At 35.1% G+C, this 27,618-nt stretch overlaps 4 protein-coding genes across 5 annotated transcripts; 1 reads left to right on the top strand and 3 right to left on the bottom strand.

The window, feature by feature from the left end:
• Positions 1-911: 911 nt before the first annotated feature.
• LOC145588129 (proline-rich receptor-like protein kinase PERK15) lies at positions 912-6,875 on the bottom strand. Its single transcript, XM_081644777.1, has 8 exons — positions 6,269-6,875; positions 3,291-3,857; positions 2,847-2,933; positions 2,663-2,733; positions 2,483-2,559; positions 2,018-2,162; positions 1,618-1,779; positions 912-1,285 (listed from the first exon to the last, which is right to left on the bottom strand). Exons 1-8 carry the CDS (start codon positions 6,873-6,875, stop codon positions 998-1,000), a joined length of 2,004 nt encoding a protein of 667 aa, XP_081500903.1. The 3' UTR covers positions 912-997.
• A 1,842-nt stretch (positions 6,876-8,717) lies between these two features.
• Positions 8,718-13,199, top strand: LOC145588128 (ras-related protein Rab7-like). Its single transcript, XM_081644776.1, has 7 exons — positions 8,718-8,886; positions 9,889-9,915; positions 10,065-10,164; positions 11,141-11,287; positions 11,825-11,905; positions 12,032-12,177; positions 12,945-13,199. Exons 1-7 carry the CDS (start codon positions 8,834-8,836, stop codon positions 13,009-13,011), a joined length of 621 nt encoding a protein of 206 aa, XP_081500902.1. The 5' UTR covers positions 8,718-8,833; the 3' UTR covers positions 13,012-13,199.
• Positions 13,200-13,672: 473 nt separating this feature from the next.
• Positions 13,673-20,530, bottom strand: LOC145589841 (uncharacterized). Of its 2 annotated transcripts, none has more exons than XM_081646526.1 (9): positions 20,287-20,530; positions 17,990-19,598; positions 17,418-17,644; positions 16,992-17,324; positions 16,636-16,882; positions 15,210-15,338; positions 14,908-15,123; positions 14,424-14,547; positions 13,673-14,109 (listed from the first exon to the last, which is right to left on the bottom strand). In XM_081646526.1, exons 2-9 carry the CDS (start codon positions 19,556-19,558, stop codon positions 13,874-13,876), a joined length of 3,081 nt encoding a protein of 1,026 aa, XP_081502652.1. In that variant the 5' UTR covers positions 19,559-19,598; positions 20,287-20,530; the 3' UTR covers positions 13,673-13,873. The 2 variants fall into 2 exon arrangements, with proteins under 2 accessions (XP_081502652.1, XP_081502653.1); XM_081646527.1 differs by lacking the exon at positions 20,287-20,530 and adding an exon at positions 19,924-20,062.
• Positions 20,531-22,916: 2,386 nt separating this feature from the next.
• Positions 22,917-26,229, bottom strand: LOC145588127 (peroxisome biogenesis protein 19-2-like). Its single transcript, XM_081644775.1, has 5 exons — positions 26,038-26,229; positions 25,901-25,946; positions 25,514-25,808; positions 23,391-23,707; positions 22,917-23,141 (listed from the first exon to the last, which is right to left on the bottom strand). Exons 1-5 carry the CDS (start codon positions 26,075-26,077, stop codon positions 23,096-23,098), a joined length of 744 nt encoding a protein of 247 aa, XP_081500901.1. The 5' UTR covers positions 26,078-26,229; the 3' UTR covers positions 22,917-23,095.
• Positions 26,230-27,618: the final 1,389 nt, after the last annotated feature.

Below are 27,618 nucleotides of genomic sequence, written 5' to 3'. Positions count from 1 at the left end.
GCCTTTCATTTATATTATTGTTAGTCTGACACAACACTTAACAACACAATCAATATTCGACTATCTGTTGATTGAACCATGTATACTCCGCTTTGTGCATTTAGACCCTGTTCACTTCACCTTATAAAAATAATATTCAGTAAAAATAATTTTAATTCAGTAAAATTAATTTTTCAGTAAAAATAAGTTCAGTTCAGCAAAAATAATTTCAGTTCAGTAAATATAATTTCAGTTTTGTAAAAATCAGTAAATTTAAAGAAGAAATACAATAGAAAATCAGTAAAAATAATTTCCATTCAGCAAAAATAAGGTGAACTGATCAGGGCCTTATTATATTTATTTTCTCATATTATATTTCATACTGCATATTTGTTAGTTGTCTCTATTCCACACAAATCCAATACATAACCCTAACTATATTGATTTGTCTTTACTTTCATAACATTACCTCTTATAGAGAAAAAAGAAATTCCACTATTGTATAATTTAGTCCAATAATTTTTTCTTTTTAAGATAGTTCAATAATCTAACAAAGTTGAACATTTATCAATAATATTTAGGGGTGAGAATATATGTTTATCAATGAGATTCAGAGTATATGTTTTTTTTTTTAAAAAGAAAATGATAAAGAATATGTTTGACCATTATATCTTACAAAAAAAAAAAAAAAAAAAAAAAAAACCACATTTTGTGTTTCATTTAACCATCAACTTGTTTCCATAACACAATATATAAAACTACAATCTCTCTATCAATAAAAAAAAACATGATTGAGAACGTACATTAAAATAAATCTTAAGTAGACACCTAAATCACGTAATTGTTTCAAGCTGCGTTACACTTGAACAACAAGAATGGGTTATCAATGAAAAAATATAGTTCACGAAAAATCTGATCGTTCCCAATTCATCCGTCCTTTCCTTATTCCTTTGCTGGAGTAGTACGTCTTGCCACATTGTCGGAGTGTTATTCAAATTGTACAATATGTAATTCCCTTCTAGACAAAATGGTTCGGCGAAGGGCTAGTCCTTTTGGGCATTGAGGACGACATCTCGGCACTAGAACCGGAGGTATGCCCATACTCGTTAGTTGCTCCATACTCACTACTTGGATAATCTGTACTGTTAAGCGCTGCTCTTCTAAACTTCTTCATGTCATTGTTGTATGAAATGGTATCATAGTCTGAGCTACCGCCACTGGAGCCAACTAGTGTGCTACCATTTCTAGCCTTTGCTCCTTCATTCAAGTCGTCCAATGATACATCACCCTCTAATGCTCTTACAATCTGTTATTCATGTAACAATTTTCACATATTATTAAGTGGCACAAAAATCAATGCATAAAGTTGTGAGAGGAGATAAACTGAAATGTTAATCTTTGAGATTAACCGGGGCTCCCTCTTATTTTATTTCATTAGATGATTATTTTTAAAGACCATAATAAATCAATCAAATATATTTATAATTAGTGTAAGTATGTACTAAAGTTGCTCCATCCAATTTGAGTTACTAGTATTTGTGTTATTTTTATGTGTATATGTTTGAGAAGATGTTAGTACGTAATTGAAATAGTTAGTGCATATAATAATAGTACAAAGATTAATACGAGTATGTTCACCTGGCTCATTTTCGGCCTCCTTTTACCAGAATGTCTTATGGATGCACCAGAACATGCGATCAAACGCATCATCTCTTCGGAATCAAATTCACCCTCTAAACGTGGATCGACGAGTCCACTGAAATTTCCTTCATCCATTGCTCGTGCAATAAGTGGTCTAGCCTGTTTATGTGTATCACATACATTAGATATTGTAGTTATTATTCATATGATGTTTTAAAGTACTAAAAAAAATCATGTTTTAAACTTATGTATCTAGTTAGCAACAAGTAAATAGTAACAAATTATTTGCAAGGTTAATGAAACTGAGATTTAGCTATATATGCTCGATTTTTATGTAATGAATTGAACATTTGAACCAATGAAAATGAGAAACTATTATGTAAATAAAATGACTAACCCAATCTACTAAGCTATCCTCTTCTTCAGATGAAGGATCGATAGGGCGACGGCCCGTGACTAGCTCCAATAGCATGACACCAAATGAGAAAACATCAGATTTCTCAGTCAATTTTCCACTTGATGCATATTCTGGTGCCAAGTACCTGGGTTTCAAGAGATTAGAAATTAAAATAGGTCTTGATCCACTTTCTTATATGACCAACAATAATAAAAACTTCCATACTGTACTCGGGTACACCTAAGTTATAAATTTAAGCGTATTTATTACTCATATGACCATATTATGCTATTTTATTTGGAGAATTTCAATGAGCAAAAAATGATCAAAGCCTACATATGAATACACCAAGATCGATCTATGTGTATGGTGTACGTGAGTACTATACAAGGAAGATTTTGTAACCAACAATGGATAATATTGAGCTTATAGCTGCAATGAACCAAGTGAAGGACTTGACGTTACCCAAATGTTCCCATGACACGCGTTGACACATGAGTGAATGTGTCCGATGAAAGCTTAGCTAAGCCAAAATCAGCTACCTGAATGAAAATGTTAGCTCTTATAATCAGTTACAATGTCATGTTTCAACAATTAGCAAATATTATTAGGACGAAGTACGTATATGAAGAGGAATGCGCAAACCTTGGCCTCAAAGCAATTATCAATCAAAATGTTCGCGGTTTTAATGTCTCTATGTATAATTCGTGGGTGACCTATATGTACAAATATATGTTAACTATTTCTATACAGAAATTAAAAAAAAAAAATACTTCTTATAAAATGCTTAATTATAAAATGAAAGGAACATGTTAGTTGTGGTTCATACAATCTTCATGAAGGTAAGCTAGGCCCTTAGCAGATCCAAGTGCAATTTTCATTCTCGTATTGAAATCCATGACTGGACGATCTTTACCTACAAAATAACATATATGGGATTGAACATATTAAAGTAATACCCTATTCGACAAAAGTAGTTGTAATTGAATACACTGTATACACTTGATTCGTTGCAATAATAAAATTCATGATTGCTATATATAATCAGATCAACATCAACTATAAGGATTTAAGGTAAAATACCGTCATAAGACATACATAAGTTTATAATTGTTATTAAAATTCTTTTAAAGATTTTTTCAAAAAAAAAAAAAAATCTTTTGAAGATGTCGATGAATGTCACATTATTTTGAAGAGACTGAACTAATATAAATGTGGTATATTATTTTGATATAAAGATCGGAATAATATAGACTATAAATAGCGGCATTACCATGAAGATGAAACTCAAGAGTATTGTTAGGAACAAACTCATAAACAAGCATCCTTTGACCTCCTGCAATACAATAACCCGCAAGAGATACAAGATGTCGATGATGCACCCTACTAATGATCTCAACTTCAGCTTGGAACTCTCTTTCGCCTTGGCCGCTCCCCGACTTAAGGCTCTTCACGGCTATTTCCTTGCCATTAGGTAGCAACCCTTTGTGGACATAACCAAACCCTCCTTGACCCAACAATCGTTCCTTGGAGAAGCCATTTGTCGCGGCTGCTAGCTCGTCGTATGTGAAGGTGCTTTTACTAAACCCAAGGGCTACTGATGGGTGAGGTGGTGGTAAGGCAGGACCTGTTGGCCCTGAGGAGTAGTTTGCACTACTCATATCCGCGCTCATCATAGGCGGGGGCGGCATCATTGGTTGGCCGCCGCCACCCCCCCATTGTGCCGAGGACATACCCTTTGGACCTGTAGCGTAGTTGTTTGAGTCTTGGTGTTGACCAGGGCTTGTGTGCCAAGGTGCATGTTGGCTACTATATTGTTGTTGGCCGTTATATTGTTGGCCTAGTACATAATTAATGAAATTAACCATAAAGAGATTAATTAGTATTGTATTTTATTGTGAAAGATAAAAATTAGAAAAACGAAAATATTTGACAAGGATAATTGCTAATGCATAAGATATTCATTCATACAATATATTAGTAAATATATGATAAGTGTTTTATTTGTCCACTTATCATGGCTTTCTAAACACAATTTTGTACTCTTTCCCCTACTTTAATCCCTTTTTCTAACTCCTCTTGTGCTAATTTGCATCTTTTGGCTTCCCCGTTTCTTTTTATGCGTGTGCTCGTGCTTGTAGGTACGATGAAAAATGGGCTAAATAGCATAAGCATGAAGAAATACTCTTTGGAAGCAAAGGAAAGCAGGAGCGGGCGTGCAGCCTGTTAGGAGCGGGCACTCCTGCCTGAACTGCCACATTCTGCCTCCCCTGCACTTTTAGGAGCGGGCGTGCACCTAAATAGGAGCGGGCGCTCCTCCCTGTTTTCCTACAAACTGCCTCAAATTGCTGCAGGAGGAGAGGGCGCGCAAGAGCCAGGAGAGGGCGCTCCAGCCTGAGGAGCGGGCGCTCCTACATGCAGACCCGACTTTTTGGGCGGATTTTACAATGTTATTTCGGGGTGTATAAATACGACCCTTGGCTTCAGTTTTCTGCATCTTTTTCCTTGGAGAAGATCACCTTCTTCCCTTTAGTCTTCTTAGGCCCTTAACTCTCTTAAATCTTATTAATTAGCTTAGTTTCTCTCAAACTCTATCATTGAAGTAGATTAATTGAAGTTTGTATTCTTCCTTTCAACATTTTCTCAACCTTGAAGCTTCATTAGTAATCTCTTTCCTCTATCCCTTACTCTTTATTTTCTGTTTTTAATTGCTTGAATTGAAGATTTCTCTCTTAATTATGGTTAATTGTTGTTGCATGTTCAATCTACTTTGTTCTTACTACTCTCTTCAATTTGTTAGATTAATTTTGAACTTAGATATTGTTGTTAGAATGTTTTTCACCATGTTTAGTGAGTAGTTTCTTAACTAGGGGTTGGGTGAAGACCCAACCAAGCCATGGGTTAATTGATGTTTGTATTTGCATGTTCATTTTGGGTTGATGATTGATTGTTAAAGAATTGGTTAATTGCATGTGTAATCGGATGGCCACTTATTGCTCATGTATTCACTTCTATGCTTGCATTGAAAGATGAGGTCTAGTTGTGAGCCATTTCTTGTATGATTATGCTAAATTCCTCTTGATTACGGTACCTCGTTTGGATGATGTAGTAGTCTTAGTTGCGGTAATTAGGAGAGAAATCCCAATTATTTGTGCCTTAGTACTATCTCGAACCGATCGAAAGAAAAACCCGAGTTAGTAGTCTACTTCCCATCGTTAAAACTTGGTTGGCCTATCTTGTTAGTCGAGTTTAGTTTAGGATTGCTTAGTATTGTAGTTTCGAGAGAAGTGAACCTTTTCTTGTATGATTAGACCGAATTTCTATTTTGATTGCGGTTCCTTGTTTGGATGATGTAGTAGTCTTAGTTGCAATAATTAGGTGAGAAATCCCAATTATTTGTGCCTTAGTACTATCTCGAACCGATCGAAAGACGAACCCGAGTTAGTAGTCTACTTCCTATTATTAAGACTTGGTTGGCCTATCTTAGTAGTTGAGTTTGGTTTAAGAATGCTTAGTGTGGTGGCTTCGAAAGAAGACAATGTTGAGTGCCCTTTCTATCACCCAATTTTGTGTATATGCTTGCCTATTGTTTTGATTCATTGGTTTGGTTGGTGTCGATTCCCATTTCCCCCCTAGTGTTTGTCTCCATATAGTAGTTATTTAATCAAACCTCCCATTTGTGACCGAACTAGATTACAACCGTTTCATATTCTCGGTGTACTCATACCCATTCCCTGTGGATACGATCCTTTACTTGCCCTACACTTGTCTTAGGTTAGTTTAGGTAGAAATAGTGTTTGGCTTGAGGGTGATTGTCCAACGACCGATATATCCCTTCTACCAATATACACACAATACAAATTTGATTGTTGTTTTTGTGATAGAAGTAGTATAATATGTCTTTTATTCGTGGCTTAAATTTAAATAAATGACAATCTTTATCCAGAAATAAAATGACAATTATTGGAATGATAGGACATAAGAAGATTAATAAGTATCATATTGTTAAGTTGAACTGAATGTATATATCAACAATAATAATTAGTAACATTATTTTATGAATTGGAAACTTATTATTGTCTATTTGTCTAGGTAAGAAATGACAAGTGAAAAAGGTGCTAATGTTATTTGACATCGAATACTATTAGTTTTAAAAATTTAAAATATCCATTGTATATAATTAAGACAATGATTATCACACTATAAGAAAAGGAAAATAATGATCGATAATAATAAAATTCATACCATTACTTGAAGGACCTCCATAATATTGCATGGTGTCATGTCGTTTGTTTTTTCTCCTTTTAGAGCAAACAACCACTATGACTATCAGTAGCAATAATGAGACCCCAAGGGTAACCACAAGTCCAACTATTAGAGTAACATTATTATTATTAGATGACGACGACGATGGTGGAGACGAAGAATCATCACTTAGTGATGGAGGAGAATGCGAAGATGAAGACCGCGAACCTTTCGATGAACTTGGAGGTGGTGGTGATGGAGACTTGTTTTTAGACGAGGAAGGAGGTGGTGGTGGCGGCGGCGAGTTGTTGTTATTGCCATTGCTTTTATTGATGTTGTTATTGTCGGATGATTGAGGAGGCGGCGGCGGTGGTGGTGGCGGTGATTGTGATGGCGGGGGTGACTTATTAGAAGATGAATCCGATGGTGGAGGAGGGGGTGAATTGTTGTTGTTGTTGTTATTGTTATCGGATGATGATGATGAAGAATCCGACGAAGGAGGAGGGGAAGAGTTATTATTACTATCTGATGACGATGATGATGAATTATTTGAATTTGGAGGAGATTCAGACTGAGATGATGAAGAATCGCTACCATTATCTGATGAACCCATTCTTTAAAATCTTGTTAGTAAAATTCACCGACTGATATGTGATTTTATAATGTTGCCGCTTCTCCAAACAAATGACTCCTAAATCCATATAACAAAATTATTAATAACAAAATGTCATGACAAGCCATTAAAACACATAATAATAAGTCTTATAAAAATTGGAAAATAAATCAACAAAGTTAAGAAAATCTTTTCTCAACGCTTATTATGAATGCATATATCACAAAAATTTATTAATAATCGAAAACGGGGAGAGGGGAAAGAGAAGGATATGGTAGAAGGCAACCTTATGAGGAGGAGAAGGGCATTTGATTCACAAAAGAAGAGGGAGTAAAAAGAAAGGTCATGCTAATGAAAGATCTAACAAGAAAATGGGCAACGTCATTTCCTACTCCATCCACCTCCTACATAATAGGAACCATTGGTTGGCCTCCTTTCTCTATTTTTGTTTAATTCAATTCATATTCAAGGATTAAACTAAATTTGAGGTATTTATTATCTACGATGTGTTGCTATTTAATAGGATTGATCACGCGCATATCTTGTTAAAACTTCTTTGGGTACTCTTTCTTAGTGCATATATATACATATGTAATGTTTTTATTTATTTCATAGGCCTTTTGTTAGTGGAGTACTACATATAAGATATTTGTTTTTTTTTTTTCAAGGTTTTGCATCGAGCACCATATCGAATCAAAACATCGGAATTAAATTACTTATTTCGACAGATCTGGAATTGGATTGAAAATTTTCAACCAGGACCAAAAACTTCATTTAATTTAAGGTTCAATTTTAGACCGAATTAATTTTATGATAACATCTAAAAAAGTAAATTTAGCAACCTTTTTTTCTTTCCACAAAATTATTACATATATCCTAATCTTAATATGCAAGTCAATTGGAATAAAACAATAAACATATTCAAGCTTAGTATTTTTACTAATAAAAATATATAAATATAACCCGTCACTGATTTATTTTTTAAAAGGTAAATTGGTCATCAATCTGGTTAAAAAAAACAAAATAAGGTTTTTCCAGGGTCAAAAACCATCTGCTCAATTTATCTATTCTATTCGGTATCAATCCAAACTGGAGCGTATACTCCCCTAGCTAATACTCGTATATATACAACATAGGATGGAACCTTTAAAGATGATTTTTATAGAATAGGATAAAATCGTATTCCTTAGTATATAAAGATGACCCTTCACTAATTTATTTTCTAAAAGAATAATAGGTCACCAACAAATCAACAATGTGATAAAAAAAAACCCTCGGCTCAATTTTGGAATTATAGACTCAGCTAATACTCTGTATATATGCAACGTTGGATGAACCAATTTGACTCAACCTTTGAGATGATTTTTATAGAGAAGGAAAAATCGCGAGCTCGATAAATTATTAAAAAATTGATATTATAAAAATTACATATTTAAATGAATCTAACCATATTTCTTACAAATTATGTGCAATACAAAGAGCAGGGAGAGTACAATATTCGATAAATACGGACTTTCTAAAAAAAATAACAAGTGTTGCGAATATTACAAAACGGATCCGATTAATAGAGGTGTCAAAACCACACTCAAACCAACTTGAAATACATCCAATTCAAATTACAATTATAATGACACAATAATTACTCAACTTAAAAATTTGACTTACCCGACCCAACATAACCTAACCCCACCTCACCCGATCCGAACATCTAATTGACACTCTGGTCCGAAACAGAGTCGAAATCCTAGTAAGCCACGATGCATGATGGGATAAAAAATTCAGGAAAGTCCCAACACTTTATAAACGATGAGTATCACAATCCCATGATTCACTTTACTTTTTATACTCCCAGAAAGGTCCTACTCCTTCATTGATTGCCCACCTCCTCGTTTTCTCTCTCTTCTTTGCTGTTCTTCACTTTCTCTCTCCTCTAGATCACCGATTTCCAGAATTTCAAGATGCCGTCGCGAAGGAGAACTCTCTTGAAGGTCATCATTCTCGGTGATAGCGGGTTTGTACTTCATCTCTTGTTTTTTACTCGCGATCTCTGCAGTTTTTTAGGGTTTTAATTTCGTGTAAATCATTCAATTCTATGTATTGTTTTTGCTGTTTTTTTAGGTTTGAACTTGATTTGATCTTCAATTGTTGTTTTCATTCTGATTTTATGTGTAATTGTCGTGAATTATATGCAATTGTGTTGTTTTGTAACTGAATTTTGATAATAAATTGCTAATTTAGGTTTTACTTTTTGCATTTTTGCTGTTTTTGTTAATTACTCTGGATTATTTTAGCTATAGTATGTCAATTGTTTGATATTATTGCTGAAAATTGCACCTGAAACATCATGTAATTGTAGGATCAACACTTCAGTTAATTTGGAGATTACACATACTCAAGTTGATTATTGCGGTGAATTGATTGATTCAGGTGTAAGACAGCAATTTAGTGAAGTAGGTTTGAACTTAATTTGATCTTCAATTATTGTTTTCCTTCCGATTTAATGTGTAATTGTCCTGAAATCGTGAATTATTTTTAATTTTGTTGTTTTGTTACTAAATTTTGATAGTAGATTATTAATTTAGGTTTAAATTTTTGCTGTTATTTAATTTAGTACAGAATTATTTTAGCTACAACATGTCAATTATTTAATATTCTTAGCAAAATTTTTAATGCTGGAAATTGCACCTGAAAGAATATTTAAAAGTAGGATCGACAAATTCAGTGAAGTTGGAAATTACATAGAATTGACTAATTTAGGTTCAATAAAGCTTAGAGAATTCTGATTGATATGAGTATCAAAATATGTTTCCTTTAAAAAATTATCAAAGTTTACCTCTGATAACTGCAAAGTCGTTAAGCTTGACTGCATGGTTGTATGAGTTTCTGATAAAAAATTGAATTATGTTCATATGGTCATATGAGTAGAAAAAGTGTTTACAAATTAATACACTCTTTCTTTTTTCGTTAAATTTGCCTTCTTCATGTTCTCATTTGTCTTGCTGTGCGTTTGCAGAGTGGGGAAGACCTCATTGATGAATCAGTATCCTTGTGTTGTGACATACTTATAAAGTAGATAAGGAATTATCGTTTTCGGTTGTGTAGTGGATAGGAAGTTCTAATAATTATATAGGTGATTGTGCTAGTTACATTATCTCCTCTAGAGTTGCTACCTTTAACTCGCGTGATTAGATATGTAAATAAGAAATTCAGCAACCAATACAAGGCCACTATCGGTGCAGATTTTTTGACCAAGGAAGTTCAGTTTGATGACCGGCTTTTCACTTTACAGGTCCGTACTCTAAATTGTACATCAGTTGATTTTCAACTTTTCTTATTTATGATGTTTACAATAGGCCTGTAACCTGTGTCTTATATTGGTCTAGCTGCCAAATTACTTTGGCAGCTTTTAAAGGTGGCTTTTTAATTCCATTCTCTTTGGGGATAGATTCTTTCTGAATTCCTCTCTTTCTTCTGTGCTATATGATCTTGTAAGTTGGGCATTTAGAGGACTATTGCATATCAGAATGCTGCTATGGAAGAGTATTTGAGCTGTCTGCCAGTGCTTCTTACAGTTTGTGGAATTCAGCGTGTTGAATGGTTGGGACTTTGGGGATTGCTAATTTTGTATCCATTTTGATGCTGACAAACATGACTTACAGTCTTACATACTGCATGTGTATGCTGCGATTTCCATCTTTGAAGGATGAATAAATAAATTGTATACCATTTGTCTCATATAGCTGAAAATAGAGACTTAGAGAGTAATCTTACATTCAACGCGGGGAATAGAGACTTAGAGAGTAATCTTACATGAACCGAAATGCTGCCAATTGCAATTGCTTGTATTGACGGGAAATAGGGACAATCTTACTTGCAAAGTGGGGTAAAAATGAACTTAAGATGCAAAGCTTAATGTGGGTATATTATATTTAAATTCTTCACATTCTATGGCCTCTATAATCTTTTGCTTTTGGTCATGATTAGAACTCTCAGTGTATATTAGTAGTTGGCAATTATTTTGTCAGTCGAATGTAGTATCACCTTTCAGCAGTCAGGCTGGCAGATAAGCTGAAGGCATTTCACTTTTGCTTGTTTGTGCCAACTTACTGCTATTATAGTATTATGCAAATAGTTACTTTAATTCTATGAAATTGAGGATGTGATCTAAGTGACTTTTAAGCTTTTGTTGTCAACAATTTGTATCCTCATTTTGATTATGCTTGAAGAACGTATCTCTAAACTTGGTTGATAACTCATTCTTGCAGATATGGGATACAGCTGGACAGGAAAGATTCCAGAGTCTAGGCGTTGCTTTTTATCGTGGTGCAGATTGCTGTGTTCTTGTGTATGATGTCAACTCTATGAAGTCATTTGACAATTTAAATAACTGGAGGGAAGAGTTTCTCATACAGGTACACCACCCCCTCCTTAGTTCTCTCTCTCTCTCTCTCTCTCTCGCTCTCGCTCTCGCTCTCTCTCTGGTGATGCAATTTAGGGTCATGTGTAAGGGAAAGGACTTGCTTCCTTTGTATTAATCAGCTCTGTAGAATCCTGTTCACTTGCCTATGGTTCAATCACTTGAAGCTTCTTAACACTTTGTTGCAGAGGTTTATATTTGTTGGGCCAGGGTTATACAAAATTTAATGCAAGTGGACGGGAATTTATTTAGTAGGCTATCTCCTTAATATCAAATTATTAGAACTACTTGCAAGTTACATTTAAAGAGGCATTGGCCTGTTAATCAAGTTTGAGGCCTCTGCTATTAAATATCTTATAATGAAATCCTTCTAATATCATTTATGCGCTCTTGTGTATGCATGATATAAAGATGTATGGCGGGAATGTTTCCCCTCTTATATTTTTTTTCATACCTTGTTTCTCCCCTTTTTATTTCATGTTATGGAATTGCTTGTTTCAATATTAAACTTTTTTCTGTTTTTATGTTACAGGCTAGCCCCTCAGATCCAGAAAACTTCCCCTTTGTTGTCATAGGAAACAAAGTTGATGTTGATGGTGGAAACAGTAGAGTGGTAAGTTCAGATTTAGCCAATTTTAATCATTGATATGTGATGGTGATCAATATGTTGGTCGCTGAACATGCAGTGCTTCTATTAATTATGCCTAGCGAATAACGATTTTCAATTGAATAATGACAGGTTCCTGAGAAAAAGGCTCGGGCTTGGTGTGCATCAAAGGGGAATATTCCTTACTTTGAGACCTCAGCAAAGGAGGGCTTAAATGTTGAAGAAGCTTTTCAATGCATAGCAAAAAATGCTTTGAAGAGCGGTGAAGAAGAAGAGATGTAAGTTAATCTGAATCTCTTGAGCATGAAATTGTCATGGCTTCTAGTTAGCATTGGAATTAATCTGATTGTTTGAGCCTCATTTTGTTTTTGGTTTTTTTTTGTTTGTTTTAGATGCTCTTTATCTCTTACTCAATTCGTACTTAATCTTAGTTTCCCTGCTGATAACTCTTTGTTCTCCTCATGTCTAACTAAATGCAAAAGTCTGCTGTGATACACTGATGTTGTAATATGGTAGATCTGATTAGGAGTAATAATTCTCAGCGAGTTATGGGTTTTAAATAATCATTAGTATGCGTAGTATACTAGTATCTGTACAGTGTTGTCTGTGTAGGTCATCTTCATGCATATTGGCTGTTTTTAAAATCTTCTGTAGGTCTGTTGTAACCGCAATAATCACTGTCACACTCCACATTCTCCATGATATTAACCATTTTTCTCAGTTTTGCTGCATTTCTATGAGGTTATGATCATCAATGTGGTTGAATTTGCGTTGGCTATTGAGCTAGTAGGAATTAGGTTTTATCATGGCATGTTTAGGTGATTGTGTGATGCCCAGGATATCCATCAGTCCATGATACAACCGGACTCGTATTTTAGCTTTTTAGACTCCTTTCAATTGAGCAGATGAACAAGAAAAATAGCCTTGATTGTACGATGAAAGTTGCCATTTTACCCTAATTTAATTGTTTGTTTTTCATGTTTTTAAGTACTGACACTCTTATCTTTCTTATTGTTCTGGTTGTGCTGTCGATTGCTTCTGGAAGATATTTGCCGGATACAATTGATGTTGCAAATAGCAACCAGCAGAGGTCAACTGGATGCGAGTGTTAAAGACCTGTACTACATCCTCTCTCTCCCTCCTCTCTCTCTCATTTTAATTATTTAGTAGCTGTGCAATAAAGATTATTTGGAATCAAATGTAGTGTTTGTGAGTTGGTTTGGATTTTCTTATTTCACACTGAGTGAAAACAGTTATGTATATTACAATTATTTATTTGTTGGATATTACAATTATTTCATTGTTGGTTATTAAAAATGCACAATTGTTTATATGCTGGACACAATTGCAAACCACTTGAGAAAAACCTGCCGGCAATGAGGACAGCCATTCTGTAAGTATTTTTGAGACAATAACATTGCTTTTTTGATTTGATTGTGTTGTGTGTTGATCGTAATTTTGTCATCCATATCGCCTGTTAAACTACACGCAAGTAAAAATTGGATGAAGAGGGTAGTTTGTGAATCGAAACAAATCAAACAGTACTAACAAATTACCATCAACTACTTCATGATGAATGTACTCCAATTTGTTGGCAATAAAATGTTCCAATTTCATGTGCAAGTATACTTTACAGTGCACAAACATAAATAGTTGAGTCAAGTATTGTGCACCTTTGACCCTAGAATAATTACAATTCTGTTGGTGAAGGTAAGATAACATTTTGTTTTGGGCATCATATCATGTCCAATTTTTCCATCCCAACAAAAAAAATTGAAACTATAAATCTAACTGAGCTTCTTCATCTTCAAGTAAAAAGTCAGAAATTATTTGATTTGGACAAAATTCTCAGCAAAAAAAACAAAGCAAAAACCGTATTTGGTAATTATTTTGCTGCAGACAAAACCTTTTGGACAGACAAAGTCCTCATACAACATACTCTTGTACTCAAAATTGGTTCAGTTTGAACAAAACTTACGAGAATTGAATTGGCTCTGGTTGCAATGCCTTCTGTACGAGCCCTGTTTGTTCTTTCCCATGGACTGAGATGAAGCCAGTGGCAGTTGCAGCAGATGGAGGACGCCCAACATATTTAATGTCGTCATCACTTCCTCTGTCAACAGATTTCATCGCAGTAGACAAACGGGGAGCAATGTAACTGTAAGGACCCATGTTCATTGGCTCTTCCTGGCACCAAACAACCTCGGCATCTGTAGATGTAGCAAATATTGTAAGCCAGGCCAAAATAAAAACTCGAATTTCTTCATGACCAAGACCTTATTACATACATGCAAGATCTTTCTTCAAAGTTAATACAATATGAATAAGGGACACAACTAGCACTACCTAGTACCTACTCTTTCAATTTCTTTATCATGGAAGATGGTTAAATCAAGAAAAAATATATACAGCCAGACTTTGAAGACATATGGCCAATGTGTGTTTCCAAATTCCATGATGAAAAATTTGAAAGCAGGACAAAGACGCAACAGGTATTAAATATGAAATTAATTTAGAAACTTACTTGGATACCGCTTCAACTCTCGTTGAACAAGGTCATATGGGAAAGGGCAAAGCTGCTCTACTCTACAGATGGCAACATCACCGACATTTTCTTTTTTCCTATGCTCATCAAGCTCGTAGTAAACCTACACATTTTCACAGTGAGAAACATAAAATTGTGAAACAGCAAACACAACTAAACCAACCTCAGAAACATGCCAGAGTAGCAACACTAACACAATTTTCTAAAATTAGCCAAACATTTTGTTCAAAACATGAAAAATGATTTTTTATTTTTTTAGGCACAAAACATGAAAAATGATAACTCAGCATAACTTCTAAATCCTACTCGGTATAATTTCAACAAATAATGTTTCCACAAACTGGTAACAAGTGCATTAATAATCTTCAAAGGAAAACTGGCGAGAATAAAAAAGAATGATGTAATAAGTTAACCAAGTGATTAAAAAAAAATAATATAAAATAAAATAAAAAAAAAAACTCACTTTTCCAGAGCACAAGACCAAACGCCTAATGCCCTCCTCGCGATCTGAGTGCATATTTTGATCTTTTATGAGACGCTTGAATCTGGTTCCTTGCTTATCAAAACCGGCATGGCCCTTCACATCATCAAATTCAGAAAGATTTGATTTGCATTCTTTGTGACGAAGCAAGTTCTTGGGTGCCATGACAATCAAAGGCTTACGAAATTCCCTGTGTATCTGGAATGTGGCAAAAGTGGATTAAGAGTAAATGCATTATCTGTTTTCACAAAGTTTCAAACATAATAGCTACTATTTGGTCTCACCTGGCGACGCAAAACATGGAAATAATTAGCAGGTGTTGTTACATTCACAATCTGCCAGTTGCATTCCTGAATCTGCTTCCGTTGTGTGGGTTCCATCTCAGGTATGACGTAGGGGTTGTCATCACTCATCTGTAAGGAGATTTCAAAGCAGACTTAGTTCTGTATGGCTGATTAGTTACCAAAAGTTTAAGTAGCAGAACCATAATCTTCCCAGGCTACGAAGTGCCATTACATGCAAATATGCAATATAGGACAGTTTGAATCTAACATAGATGTTTGATTCACATACAGATCATTTTAAAACTCTTGATTACATCACAAGTTTAGCTAAATTACCTTAACAAGTAACTTAGGCTAATTTCAGTGGGCCCACAAGTCCATACCTCAAAATACATAAGAGCAGCTTAGGCCAAGTTCAGGCTCAAATCAACCAATGAACAAGGAAGCACATTACAGAAAATTAGGGGAAGGGGAGATTGGGGTAAAGATGTGTACTATGAAGCATTTAACATGTTCCTCCCCTAGAATACCTATTACCAGCACTCCAGCAGCATCCAACATATCATCATGAAAAGGGGATAGGTGGAAGGGAAAGAGGGGTAAGGTCGTAAGGATTTAAACTTCATGCAAAAACCTGCAGATCCCTTTCACTCCCTTATCCACCAGAATTCCAATCATTTTCTTCAACTACACCTATCAGGGCTATCACTAAGTAAATTGATGATCTAGCAAAGGGTTTAAGAAGAAATGAAACTAAAGACAGTATGGATTGCATTAGAGATAAGCTCAAAATTGCATCATAATTTTCATTCCCAAAGAATTATATAAAATCTTTCTATATCTCAAGGTTAACCGACTAGGTTATCAAAAATCTTCAATATATCTCACATACCTGTGTAGGTACAGTCAGACAGCATGAATAAGAAACCTATAACTTATGCGGCATAACCGTATAACATATCATTATTTTGAACCTCAAATTGGTAGAGAGATAAAACAAAGAGAAAGAAAACAGTTATGAGATAGGCTAACAAATGGGCTTGAAATAAACATTTGAACAAGAATTAGCAAACAAGACACCTGAGATATCCACTAATCAGTTTTAGAACCAGATTAAAATATATGTATTTTTGCTCCCACACCCATTTTAAGGTCCAAGTCCCCCAAGCTATGATTTGTCACAAACTTGGATAAGAATATACACTTGACAACTGTACCTCTAGTTACATCACAGTGAACCTATATAAACATCAGTAGCCTAATATCTCCACCCACATGCCCAAAGAACAAGACATTTGAACAAAAACACCAACTCTATCGAATTAGAAAATGCATCATTCAAATGTATCTAATGCGGGTAAGCTGAACAAATATTCAGCTCATTCATACAAAGATCTCAATAAAGCCTTCTAGTGTAGAGAGATACCTGTAGGAAACGTTCCATTCGTGCACTTGAATGTTCAGGTCCCTGACCATCATATCCATGTGGAAGTAGCACAACAAGACCAGTTTGCCGCAGCCACTTTGCTTCTCCACTGCTCAAGAACTGGTCAAATATTACCTGAGCCCCATTAGAAAAATCGCCAAACTGAGCTTCCCAGAGGACCAAAGAATTTGGATTTTCCATGGAATAACCCAGTTCAAATCCAAGGACACCAAACTCAGAAAGAGAGCTGCAAAAAGAGCAAAGTTTGAAATATTAGAACAAGAACTGACCAATTCACAGATTTGGAAAAAAAAAAAAAAAAAAAAAAAAAAAAAAAAAAAAAAAAACCATCTTACCTGTTACTAACAGTAAACATCTCCTCATTTTGATTCATCACGACATGGTCCAATGGGCAGTATTTTTCTCCAGTTTCCTGATCATGGAGTACAGAATGCCTATGGCTGAATGTACCCCTCTCAACATCCTGACCACTTAATCGGACATGATTGCCTTCAACTAACAACGTTGCAAATGCTAGTGCTTCACCTACTGCCCAATCAATGCCCTCCCCTGTTTCAATCATCTGAGCACGTTGTTCATAAATCCTTTTCACAGCTTTGTGTGGCTTGAAAGTTTCAGGAAGTTTGGTGATTGCCTTGCCAACATCTTTCAAGATCTCTGGTTTAACCCTAAACAAGAGTATGACATACGGAGACAATTCAAACCAAACAAATCCACAAATACGATGTCATAAAGTTAAAAAGTACCAAATAGAAAAGTACCCAGTGTTACGGATTCTAGAAAGCTGCTCAGGAGACTTGAAGCCGAGCCAGTAGGCAGAAAGCCAGTCCCTCCTTTGAGGTACATACTCCTTGCTGGCATCAAACTCCTCATTGAGGATCGTTGTAACCTTTTTCTGGATCTGATCAATATCTTCCTTAGACATTTCTCCAGATTCAAGAACTTTCTTCTTGTAGATATCAAGAGAAGAAGGATGATTTCGGATGACCTATCAAAATACAAACAAAAATAAGAAGATTGTCTTATCTTCCCTCATCCATTCCATTAATGGTATAATTAGGCATTTAAGCATGAAACAGCTTGTCTTATCTTCCCTCCATCCACTAACCCTCATCCATTCCATTGATGGTATAATTAGGCATTTAGGCATGAAACAGCTTGTATATGCTTGTCTCAATTTCAGTCAATTTATACTAAAATGAAGTGGCTGAACATGCATATTGTAAGCTAGTTAAGCCTTAAGAGATCCTAAGCAAATAAAATTTGATTAACTCCAAATAAATAACATATACTTATAAAACCCAGAGAAGACGAATATTTTTGACAAACTTACCTTGTACATTTTTGGTTGGGTGAAAGATGGCTCATCAATCTCATTATGCCCAAATTTACGGTAGCAAATAATGTCTACCACAACATCAGAATGGAAGGTTTGACGCCACTCTGCTGCAAGTTCACAAACATGAACCACAGCTTCCAAATCATCCCCATTTACATGAAAAATTGGGGCATTCAGGGCTTTTGCAACATCAGTGCAGTATTGTGAAGATCTTCCTGCCCTGGGATCAGTTGTAAAGGCAACTTGATTGTTCACCACAATGTGAATAGTGCCGCCAGTAGTGTAATTTGGAAGAGCACTAAGATGGAGTGTTTCATACACCACACCTTGTCCAGCAAAACTACCATCACCATGGATTAAAATAGCCATATTTTTTGTTCTGTCGGCATCATTAGAGTAATATTGTTTAGCTCTTGTTTTCCCAACCACAACTGGATCCACAGCTTCTAAGTGACTTGGATTCGCAACCAGTGAGAGATGGATCCGCTTTCCACCCCTAGTAGGCCTATCATAAGAAGTTCCTAGATGGTACTTGACATCTCCAGTTCCAGTGTAAAGTCCAACCTCATCTGTAGGCTTTACGCCACCACTAAACTCACTAAATATCTGTCGAAGTGGTTTTCTCACAACATTACCCAGCACATTCAACCTACCCCTGTGAGACATTCCAATAACTATATTCTCAACCCCAAGATCTGCTGATCTATCAAACATTTCCTTCATACCAGGAATGAGAGTTTCACAACCTTCGAGACCAAACCTTTTAGCAGTAGTCCACTTAGTTGCTAAGAAACTCTCAAACTGAGTACTCCATATAAGCCTGTCCAGCATCACGTGTCGCCTTTCCTTGTTATATTCCATGGGAGTCGGGGTTTCAATTCTGTCTCTTAGCCAGTTACACTTCTCACGATCAGCTATATGCATATATTCAAAACCAATGCTCCCACAATAAGCCTGCTCCAGACGGTTAAGGATATTTCTAAGGGTCTGAATAGGACGGTTCTCTGACAAAAATCCAGCCATCCTCCATACTCCAAGGAAGAATTCGCGATCCAAGTCAGCTTCGCTGAACCCATAAACATCCAAGTTCAAATCATCAGGAACTGGCCTTTGCTCCAGACTCAGTGGATCCAACTTGGCCTTAAAGTGTCCATTAACCTGATAAGCTCTCACAAGCAGTAGCAGACGCATACTCTCTTGAATAGTTTGTCCTGAAATCCCTGGTGAAGTAGCCGCTTGGCCAACAAAGTTCCTAAAGAAATTGTCCCATGATTCATCAACACTGTTAGGGTCAGCTTCCCAAGCTCTTTGTAGCTCCTCTAGGTAAACACTACTGGTCCCATCAAGAAAACTATCAGTAAGCCGTGAAAGGGGTACAGGACGTGGAACAGGAGCCGCATATGGTTTAAACACCGTGCTATGAAAGAAACGACTCTGCGAACTAACAAAATAACGGCTTTGTGAATCAATTACTCGCATTCTAGTCACATAAGAACGTCCCTGAGATACAGTCCTCCTAACAGCAAGCTTCGCCACATTAGATCCAGCTCTAAACCAAGCCATAGCTTCGAATCACAAATCACCAGCTTAACAAGCTTCAACTCTAGCATGCAACATTAAAACACTACTGTTACACAACGCGAAAGTTCAAAACAACGTTCCAGATTCAAAGCATAACCCATACTAAACAAGTACAAACACAAAATGCATAACTACAATAATTGTTTCATTTTTTAGGTTACAGAGAACCTCAATGAATCAAGCAAACATACGCCGATAAATCCTAAGCAAACCGTCAATTATAAAGCTAATTACATGCATAATCAAATAATTAAGGCAACTAAATTCGTATGAACCTTCAATTTCGCCGATTATTCGAAACATAACAACTTCATTTCAAATAATAATCTAAATTGAACAGCACTTACATCGATTTAGAGAAGACAACCAGCCAATTCCAAAACAAAATTAAAAACAATAATATAAAATCAAAAGAAAACTAAAAATGCACAAAAATTATCTCAAAAATTGCAAAAAAATACCTCCGAACGATCGAAAAGCGCGTAAAATGAGAAAAGAGAATAATATTCTTATCATAGAAGAAGTTCTAATTTTTTTGCTTGACTTGCATGAAGAACTTTTCATTCAAAAGCGACAACTAAAAGTTTCCAAAACTAACCTCAGAAAAACAAAATTAAAATTCCGCCGCCAAAATTGGCGATTATAGAAATAACAATCGCCGGAAATCGCCAGAAATATCAGATTACAGAAAAAAAAATACGATGAGATACCTTTTTCCGGCGAAGACAGGGTTTGCGGTTGACGGCGAATTGCACCGTGAACGGCGGCGTGGTCGAACGGTGGCTGTGCACGGCGGCGGAGCTCAGGTGGTGGTGTGAAAATTGGGGAGGAAAATGGAGGAGAGAGAAAAAGTGTGAGGGAAGAAAGAGGTGAGCATTTCCGGTGTGAAACAGTGCTAGTTTGGCGGAAGCGGCATGTAAGAAGAGGTGGGGGCAGAGGGTTCGAAAAGAGGAGACAGAAAATGTTTTAAGGTGTTAATGAGTGAATCAGGGGTATTTTTGGAAAATTAGGGTAATGACTTGTTATATTTGAGTTTTACAGTATATCATAAATAATTCAACTCCAATTTTGATTGATTTTCTTACTAATTAATGGTAACAAAAATATTTGTTTTTTAATCAAAAAACAAAAATAAAAAGGGTAATGTTATATGTCGCCCTAAAAGCTATATATAAGCATAGCATTAAATATAGTCTTGAAAATTATAGTACGCCCTCTGTCCCTAAATTATAATCCCTTATACGCAAATTTTAGTCCCAAAATGTTTACCCCATCTGCTTTTTCCAACAATCACTAATATTAATTTTTTACCAAAATTTCCTCCAATTTGCAACAATATTTGTGCAAATTTAAATTTCCCATGTAAATTTTGTTTTCCCATGTACTTTTATTACTCTCTCTCTACTTTTTTGCATACCCAATGTCAATTTACTTTTTCAATGTACTTTTACTACTCTTATTTGTGTTTATTAATTCCCGTAAAAAATGTCCATAAGAGACTATCAATAGGGGACGAAGGGAGTATAAAATTAGAGATTCATGATAAAAACACCCGTAAATCAGTGTAATTGGTGTTTATATTTTTATGATTTCCTAACTTTATACGATTTCGAGTGTGTTTTTAATGCCTATATGTAACCCTAAGGGCTATATATAGCATTTTCCAAATAAAATAAAAATAGTTGTAAAAGAGTTTCAGAAAAAGGGTTTACTTGGAATTTTATGCGTGCAATTTGAAATGATAGAGTAGTCACATTGCCTTAATCTCTTATGATCAATTACATAACATAATTAAACTTGAATAATTGCAATAAAAGAGAATAAATACTCAAATTCACGTAAGCTCATTCAAATTAAAAGATTTCAATAATTAATTTTGTATTACCGAACACTGGGATGATTTTACAACTAATCATACCAAAGACTCAATTGATGATCGTTAAAATTGATTTGAACATGTTTTAAATTTTATCTTAAAAAATAAATCATGTTGTGCAAAGTCATGTCAACACGAACAGGCCAAACTCAATAGTTTTTATCAAGCTTTATTACAAATCTTGATCAATTCAAGTCCTTTGCAACTTGTAAAATATCGTACTTGAATACTTGATTATCTTTGGAGGGGGTTCTTTGACATAATCTCGTTATACTTGTTACACACTTACACCTTACAATTTAAGACTATAATGGTATTGGGTTGATGCCATCTAAAGAACCATTGATCTATGAAAGTGAAGTTAACCCTCGAGTAATTTCCCTCACTACAAAATCCTTTTTTATTTTATGGGAGGACACAAGAAGCTTTCCAATGTCGAGTATTACCTTAAATTACCTCTTATTAAAAATACATTTCAATCAATACTACATCACTTTATAAAAATAAAATAAAAAAGTGGAAATGACCAAATAGCCCCTGCCCCTTGCATTACCAGAGGGATAATCAAATAAAAGTCCACCCTTTAAAACATAATTCATACTCCGTAAAACAACTAAAATAAGATAATTAATTATCAAAAGGTCAATTAGATAAGAAATTGAAAGCTTTTTTATTAACCTCCATAATCTACATTATCATCAAAACGTCTAGAACAATTGAACTTGACAATTATTACTGACTAGGATTGAACCTTCTGACGTCGAAATCATTATAACCATCAGACATGCCTTCAGCTTATATACCTTACATATAGGAGTACAAGGTACATCAAAGTGCAAACAGTACCCCTGATCTTCACGGAAGCTTCATTACTCCAACTCCATATAACAACTCTCAGCAAGAAGCTCATGCATATAGTTTGACAATCTAATGCCTTCTAGGATATACTTCACATATACAAGGTACATCAAAGTGCAAACAATGCTCCTAAACTTCACGGAAGATTAGTTATAGCTCTCAGCAAGAAGCTAATGCATATAGTTTGCCATGTTCATACAAATATAAGACATGTTACAATGAATTTAATCATTTGATGTGATGAAACTATATGCATTCATCCAATGTGTTTGTCTCATTGTCAACCTTCCACCTAAGGTTAGCAATGACCGTGCTGGCATCAGCATGGCCTATGGCAGCCATGGAATACGCCCATGGGGCATTCCATGAACTCTGCTCGATTGCTCACGACGGATTACAGATGTAACACTATGCATTTTCCAGATTGGTTCAACTACAAATTGATTGTGGCAAGCAGGTCTATTTTCAAATGGGCAATACATGCCGACTTTGACTTCCCTCTGCCTCTCACATAAAACATTACCAATGTAATCCAAGATGCGGCAAAGTTCTTGGATTACAGATCCTCAAACACTAAAGCAAACAGAATTACAACTTTGGAGTGCATGCATGAAGTTTATTAGTGTTTCTAATTAGTCAAAAGAATCAGGATATGAAAATTTTCTGTCAAATAATAGGAAACTTAGTTACAGAATAAATGTTTCAGGCACAACACTGTCAATAAACATTTGGAAGAAAATAGCTGAAATACAAAACAAAAGGCTATTGTGTGTATGATCTCACATTCACATAATACTGCAATTTTGTTGAGCTTCCAGCATATCTGGTGATCTGCACACAATGAAGTATAGTCAGTCTCCTTTTTATTTAGTCGAGGTCATATATACTTTCTGAAATTTAGAGGTCTACATCTAATGCTAACTTTCAAGCCATAGGAATGACACTATCAACAATTTTGGAAGGAAGCCTCAGAAATGCAAACCAAGTATTCTGTGACAAAACTATCACGTAATTGTCATGCTTAAATGGGATGAAATAATGGATATAGGGATCAAAAGAAGCAAAAAAAAGTGTACTTACAGTTGGCCAAGAGTAGATAGATCAAAGTCAGGAGCAAGCTCATGCACAATATCATTTGGTGGGTGGCCACATTCTTGCATTTTCTGCATTAGCTCCACAATTTTGGTGAAGTTACCAGGGTCGCTATCATACACTCCATTCAGCTCCTGTATAAGCTTGTACTGGTGAGAGTAACGATTATAATCTTCTTCACTCAAAGTAGATTTATGCTCCTCCAACCATGTTGGATATCTTTCTCCAATTTCCCTCATGGGCTCGTACAGGATATCCTTGGACAAGAGCTGCTGCATCATTGTCTCCACAATGGACTCCATATCCTAAGAAAAACCAAATCATCATAACAGGGAGTAAATAAAAATTCCATATAAGTTAAAAGTAAAAAAAATAAAATAAAAACAATAATACTCCAGTAAATCAGTCCTTTTCAAAATAGGTATGTTGAAGCTATATTTCTTTTCATACTACGTAGTAGAACATAAAGGAAAGTATAAGCATATATAACATGAGAAAAGGGTATCTTAATTCTCAAACACTAATATGGACAAGACAGTCCTTCAGAATACAGAAAAGAACACAGATGGAAACAGCCAAAGCCGAAATTCTGCCTTTTGCAATCTTTTACTGAAGTTAAAATTCCCAGTTTTGTTATACATTTATTAAGAATAAGAAAGCTAAAGATACTCTAAAAAAAAAGATCTCTAACCAATAATGAGATTAATATACTTAAGCATACATAAACTATGTCTAACAAGAGTGAACATAAGAATCTTCAGTTCACCTTCATAGCATAAACCCCTACTCGCAGTCAATAAATTATCTTGTGGTTCACAGTTATGAGGGTATTTGACCACACGCACTTTCCTTTTAGGATTAAGAAAGTTGAGAGAAGAATAAATGGCTTCCCATTGGGCTGTTCCCATACAAAATCATGAAATTCACTTTAATAACATCATGTTCATATATTGTATACAGATGAGCAAGGTGATTCTCACACTCTAAAGCCTCCCACCTTTCCTAGCAAACAGTGAGTCCAGCAAAGGTCAATGACATGAAAGCAAAGATAATCTAGAGTAACCCTGCGAGGTTGTGAGAAGCAATGAGGAATTTTTTTTACACACGCAGTCAAGGCATCTCAATACTTGAACTAAACTGAAACTTAAGAGGATCTTTGCTCAGTGCTCAAACTATGGAAAATAGCACCATACATAGCGAAGGATTATTCTTATCTCGATGCATTAAAGATGTCTTAAAAATGCATCACCAATATAACTTATACAAGTACTTCATAAGTAATCTGGTGGAGTGGGAAATAAATTTTACAGACAAGGTTCACCATATATTGCTAGTGATCTATTTCCATGGTTTCGATAAAACTTATACTCAAATTTCTCCTTAAAGGTTCCGACAAGGTTTTTCCTTTCCTCCCTGGGTTGGATCCAGTAGATATAATAATGTTTTTTTTTCATTCCTTTATTCTTCTATCTCTCTCCTTCCTTGAACCATTATAGTACCCACTATCTCTCACCCCATATGAACAACAATCAACAAAAACTACCATTTTTAGATTCACTATATACTCTACAAAGCCCCACTCTCCGTCTGCCCAAGGGAGACGAATTTTCTTGTGGGACGGAGGAAAGAATATATAGATCTCAGTAAATTATCAGAAAGGTTTCCCAACATACATACAATGCAACAACTTGGTTATGGTTTTTGAGTAGTCCAAGCTTTTTATACAACAAGTAAAGTTGGATAAACAGGTTACCAAAGTATCTCCAAACTATCTGAGATTCTTAGATATAAACTAGGGAAGAATTCAGCAATGATTGGCTCAAAGCTACAAAGTACAGACTATTATATGAACAACGAAGATTCAACTACATCGGATTAGTAACATCTAAAATTGTTACCAAACACTTAACAGCAATAAACATCATTATCCTTCACTTCAACAACATTATGATAATGACACACCCACTCTAACCCCCATAATCCTCATTCAACATACCAAATTACCTCAAACAAAAGCACTTAATACAATATTAAACACAAACTAAAAACAGAAATCTCATAATTATTTGTCCAAGCAAAAACCCCATAAAAAGAAATTTAAAAAGTTATACCTGAGAACCAGCCATCTCCTCAAATTGCTTAACCCATTCCTCCATCATTGCATCCTTACCCAAATCATCACCCGCTTTCGGTGTCCCGGAAATTGATTCCATATTCTTAACTGCCTCCCTTGTCTGCTGCCTAAGCTTATCAAGAGTCTCATTAACATGAGATTCCTTAGGATTAGGATTATTAACCTTTTGTTTGCCCTTTTTTTTGGATTTCAAATCAGGCAACCCTAACCCTAACCCTTGTACATTTGTGGGCAAAGACAATTTCTCTTCTTTTTCCTCTTTCTCCTCATTTCTGCCAAAAACCCACCCCAGAATTCAACTCAAACCATCAAAAATTGCCGTCAATTTACATAAAATTGAAAAGGGTAAAATTTTGAGAATTACCTTTGAGATGAACTAACATTAAGGCTCTGAAAATCATCCAAAGCACCTGAAAACAAAAAAAAATCAGCAAAATTTCAGATTAATTGAAAATTGATTCAATTATTGAGGATTGAAAGAGTAAAGAAGAGATTACTGACTGTCTAAAAGCTCGTCCAAATCATCAGTGTTTGACGCCATTGAAAGAACACAAGATTTCTCTTTAATGGCAGAAAATCACCCAAAAATTTTGACGGTGTTTTATTGTTTTGGAAGAGGTGGAGTCGTGAAGAGATGAAGACTATTGGGGTGACTGAACTTCGATATGGTTGAACCGTGTGTAGTGGGGTCAAGATCTACAAAATTCAAAGACTTGGCCTCCCTCGGGTCTACATTTTTTGACAATGGCTGCAAGTCTGCAACCGTGGTCCGAGTTCACCTTATTTTTGTTTAATCCGTATTTAATTTGATCTAAATTTATCTTGTACGGAGTAGTATTTTTTTTTTATGTTCTAATTTGATTTAACTATCTAAGGCACTGTTTATTTCACCTTATTTTTGCTGAACTAAAATTATTTTTAATGAAACAAAATTATATTTGTTGAACTTAAATTATTTTTACTGAATTTAAATTATTTTTACTGAACTTAAATTATTTTTACTGAAATGAAATTATTTTTACTGATTTTTTATTATAATTCTTTTTTAAGATAACTTAATTTTACTGAACTGAACTTAATTTTACTGAACTGAAATTATTTTTAGTTAATATTATTTTTTTAAGGTGAAGTGAACAGGGCCTAATTTGACTAAATGTTGACATTACGAGGAAAAGTTATACGATATACTATATATCGATTATTGTGTATGAAGTTAAAGATATTTATCGAGAAAAAAAAAAAAAAAAAAAAAAAAAAAAAAAAACCTTAAAGTATAATAAGAACTTATATTCATTTTTGGGTTTTTGAATGTAAACCCGGGATAACAAAAAGCTTTATAAATAATAGAATCAAGTTTTGGACAATGACATGGTCCCCTCCCCCTCTCGGTTATTGTAAGCTTAATTTTGACGGTTCTGCTACTCAAAATTCTGCTTTTGCAGGTGTTGTTATTCGTGATCACTTGGGGAATCATGTGGCCAGCCGCACTTATAATTTAGACTCTTGCCCTGCCTTTCTTGCTGAAGCTATTGCCCTTCGCAATGGACTCCTTCTTGCTAGAGATTTTAACATTACACATATTTTTATTGAAGGAGACAATCTAACTGTTATTAATCTTTTGCAGGGCCATTTTAGCTGTCCTTGGAAGCTCCACCTCCTTATGGCGGATGTCAAGGCCATTTTGGATTCTTTCTCGAGTTTTCAGGTGCAACACATTTATCGGGAAGGAAATCAGGCAGCAGATTATGTTGCCTCTCTCGGCTACTCCACTCCGACTCATCAAGATATCGACCCTTTTTTAGATAGCAAATTTTCTTAACTTTTATTTCTTGATAGTTTAGGTCACGATCTTGCGAGAAGACGTACCTAAACTCCCACTTGTATCTTACTCACTCAAAAAAAAAAAAAAAAAAAAAAAAAAAAAAAAAAAAAGGGTTTTTGGATAATGACTATCAAATCGGATCTACTACGTATTATGGACTTATTTTTAGTAATTCAATTTGAGGTCAAGGTTAACTACACAAAAAGTCTTTAGTGGTAGCAAAAACGAGCAATTCTCATCCTCAACTAAGTTGAGGCATG

The sequence above is a fragment of the Chenopodium album genome, chromosome 17, assembly GCF_948465745.1.
Source record: "Chenopodium album chromosome 17, dcCheAlbu1.1, whole genome shotgun sequence".
In the NCBI taxonomy this organism is placed as follows: Eukaryota; Viridiplantae; Streptophyta; class Magnoliopsida; order Caryophyllales; family Amaranthaceae; genus Chenopodium; species Chenopodium album.
This window is presented reverse-complemented; position numbering and strand designations above follow the sequence as displayed.

Excerpts from the sequence above, each read along its gene's own strand:
- LOC145588129 (XM_081644777.1), bottom strand. The coding sequence starts at position 6,875 with ATGGGTTCATCAGATAATGGTAGCGATTCTTCATCATCTCAGTCTGAA. Across the intron at positions 3,858-6,268 it reads ATATTATGGAGGTCCTTCAA|GCCAACAATATAACGGCCAA; the intron begins GTAATGGTATGA and ends ATTATGTACTAG. Across the intron at positions 1,780-2,017 it reads AGGATAGCTTAGTAGATTGG|GCTAGACCACTTATTGCACG; the intron begins GTTAGTCATTTT and ends ACACATAAACAG.
- LOC145588128 (XM_081644776.1), top strand. The coding sequence starts at position 8,834 with ATGCCGTCGCGAAGGAGAACTCTCTTGAAGGTCATCATTCTCGGTGAT. Across the intron at positions 8,887-9,888 it reads ATCATTCTCGGTGATAGCGG|AGTGGGGAAGACCTCATTGA; the intron begins GTTTGTACTTCA and ends GTGCGTTTGCAG. Across the intron at positions 9,916-10,064 it reads AAGACCTCATTGATGAATCA|ATATGTAAATAAGAAATTCA; the intron begins GTATCCTTGTGT and ends TCGCGTGATTAG.
- LOC145589841 (XM_081646526.1), bottom strand. The coding sequence starts at position 19,558 with ATGGCTTGGTTTAGAGCTGGATCTAATGTGGCGAAGCTTGCTGTTAGG. Across the intron at positions 17,645-17,989 it reads CCCAACCAAAAATGTACAAG|GTCATCCGAAATCATCCTTC; the intron begins GTAAGTTTGTCA and ends GTATTTTGATAG. Across the intron at positions 14,548-14,907 it reads TGGTCTTGTGCTCTGGAAAA|GTTTACTACGAGCTTGATGA; the intron begins GTGAGTTTTTTT and ends GAAAATGTGTAG.
- LOC145588127 (XM_081644775.1), bottom strand. The coding sequence starts at position 26,077 with ATGGCGTCAAACACTGATGATTTGGACGAGCTTTTAGACA. Across the intron at positions 25,947-26,037 it reads TTTGGACGAGCTTTTAGACA|GTGCTTTGGATGATTTTCAG; the intron begins GTCAGTAATCTC and ends TTTTGTTTTCAG. Across the intron at positions 25,809-25,900 it reads AATGTTAGTTCATCTCAAAG|AAATGAGGAGAAAGAGGAAA; the intron begins GTAATTCTCAAA and ends GGTTTTTGGCAG.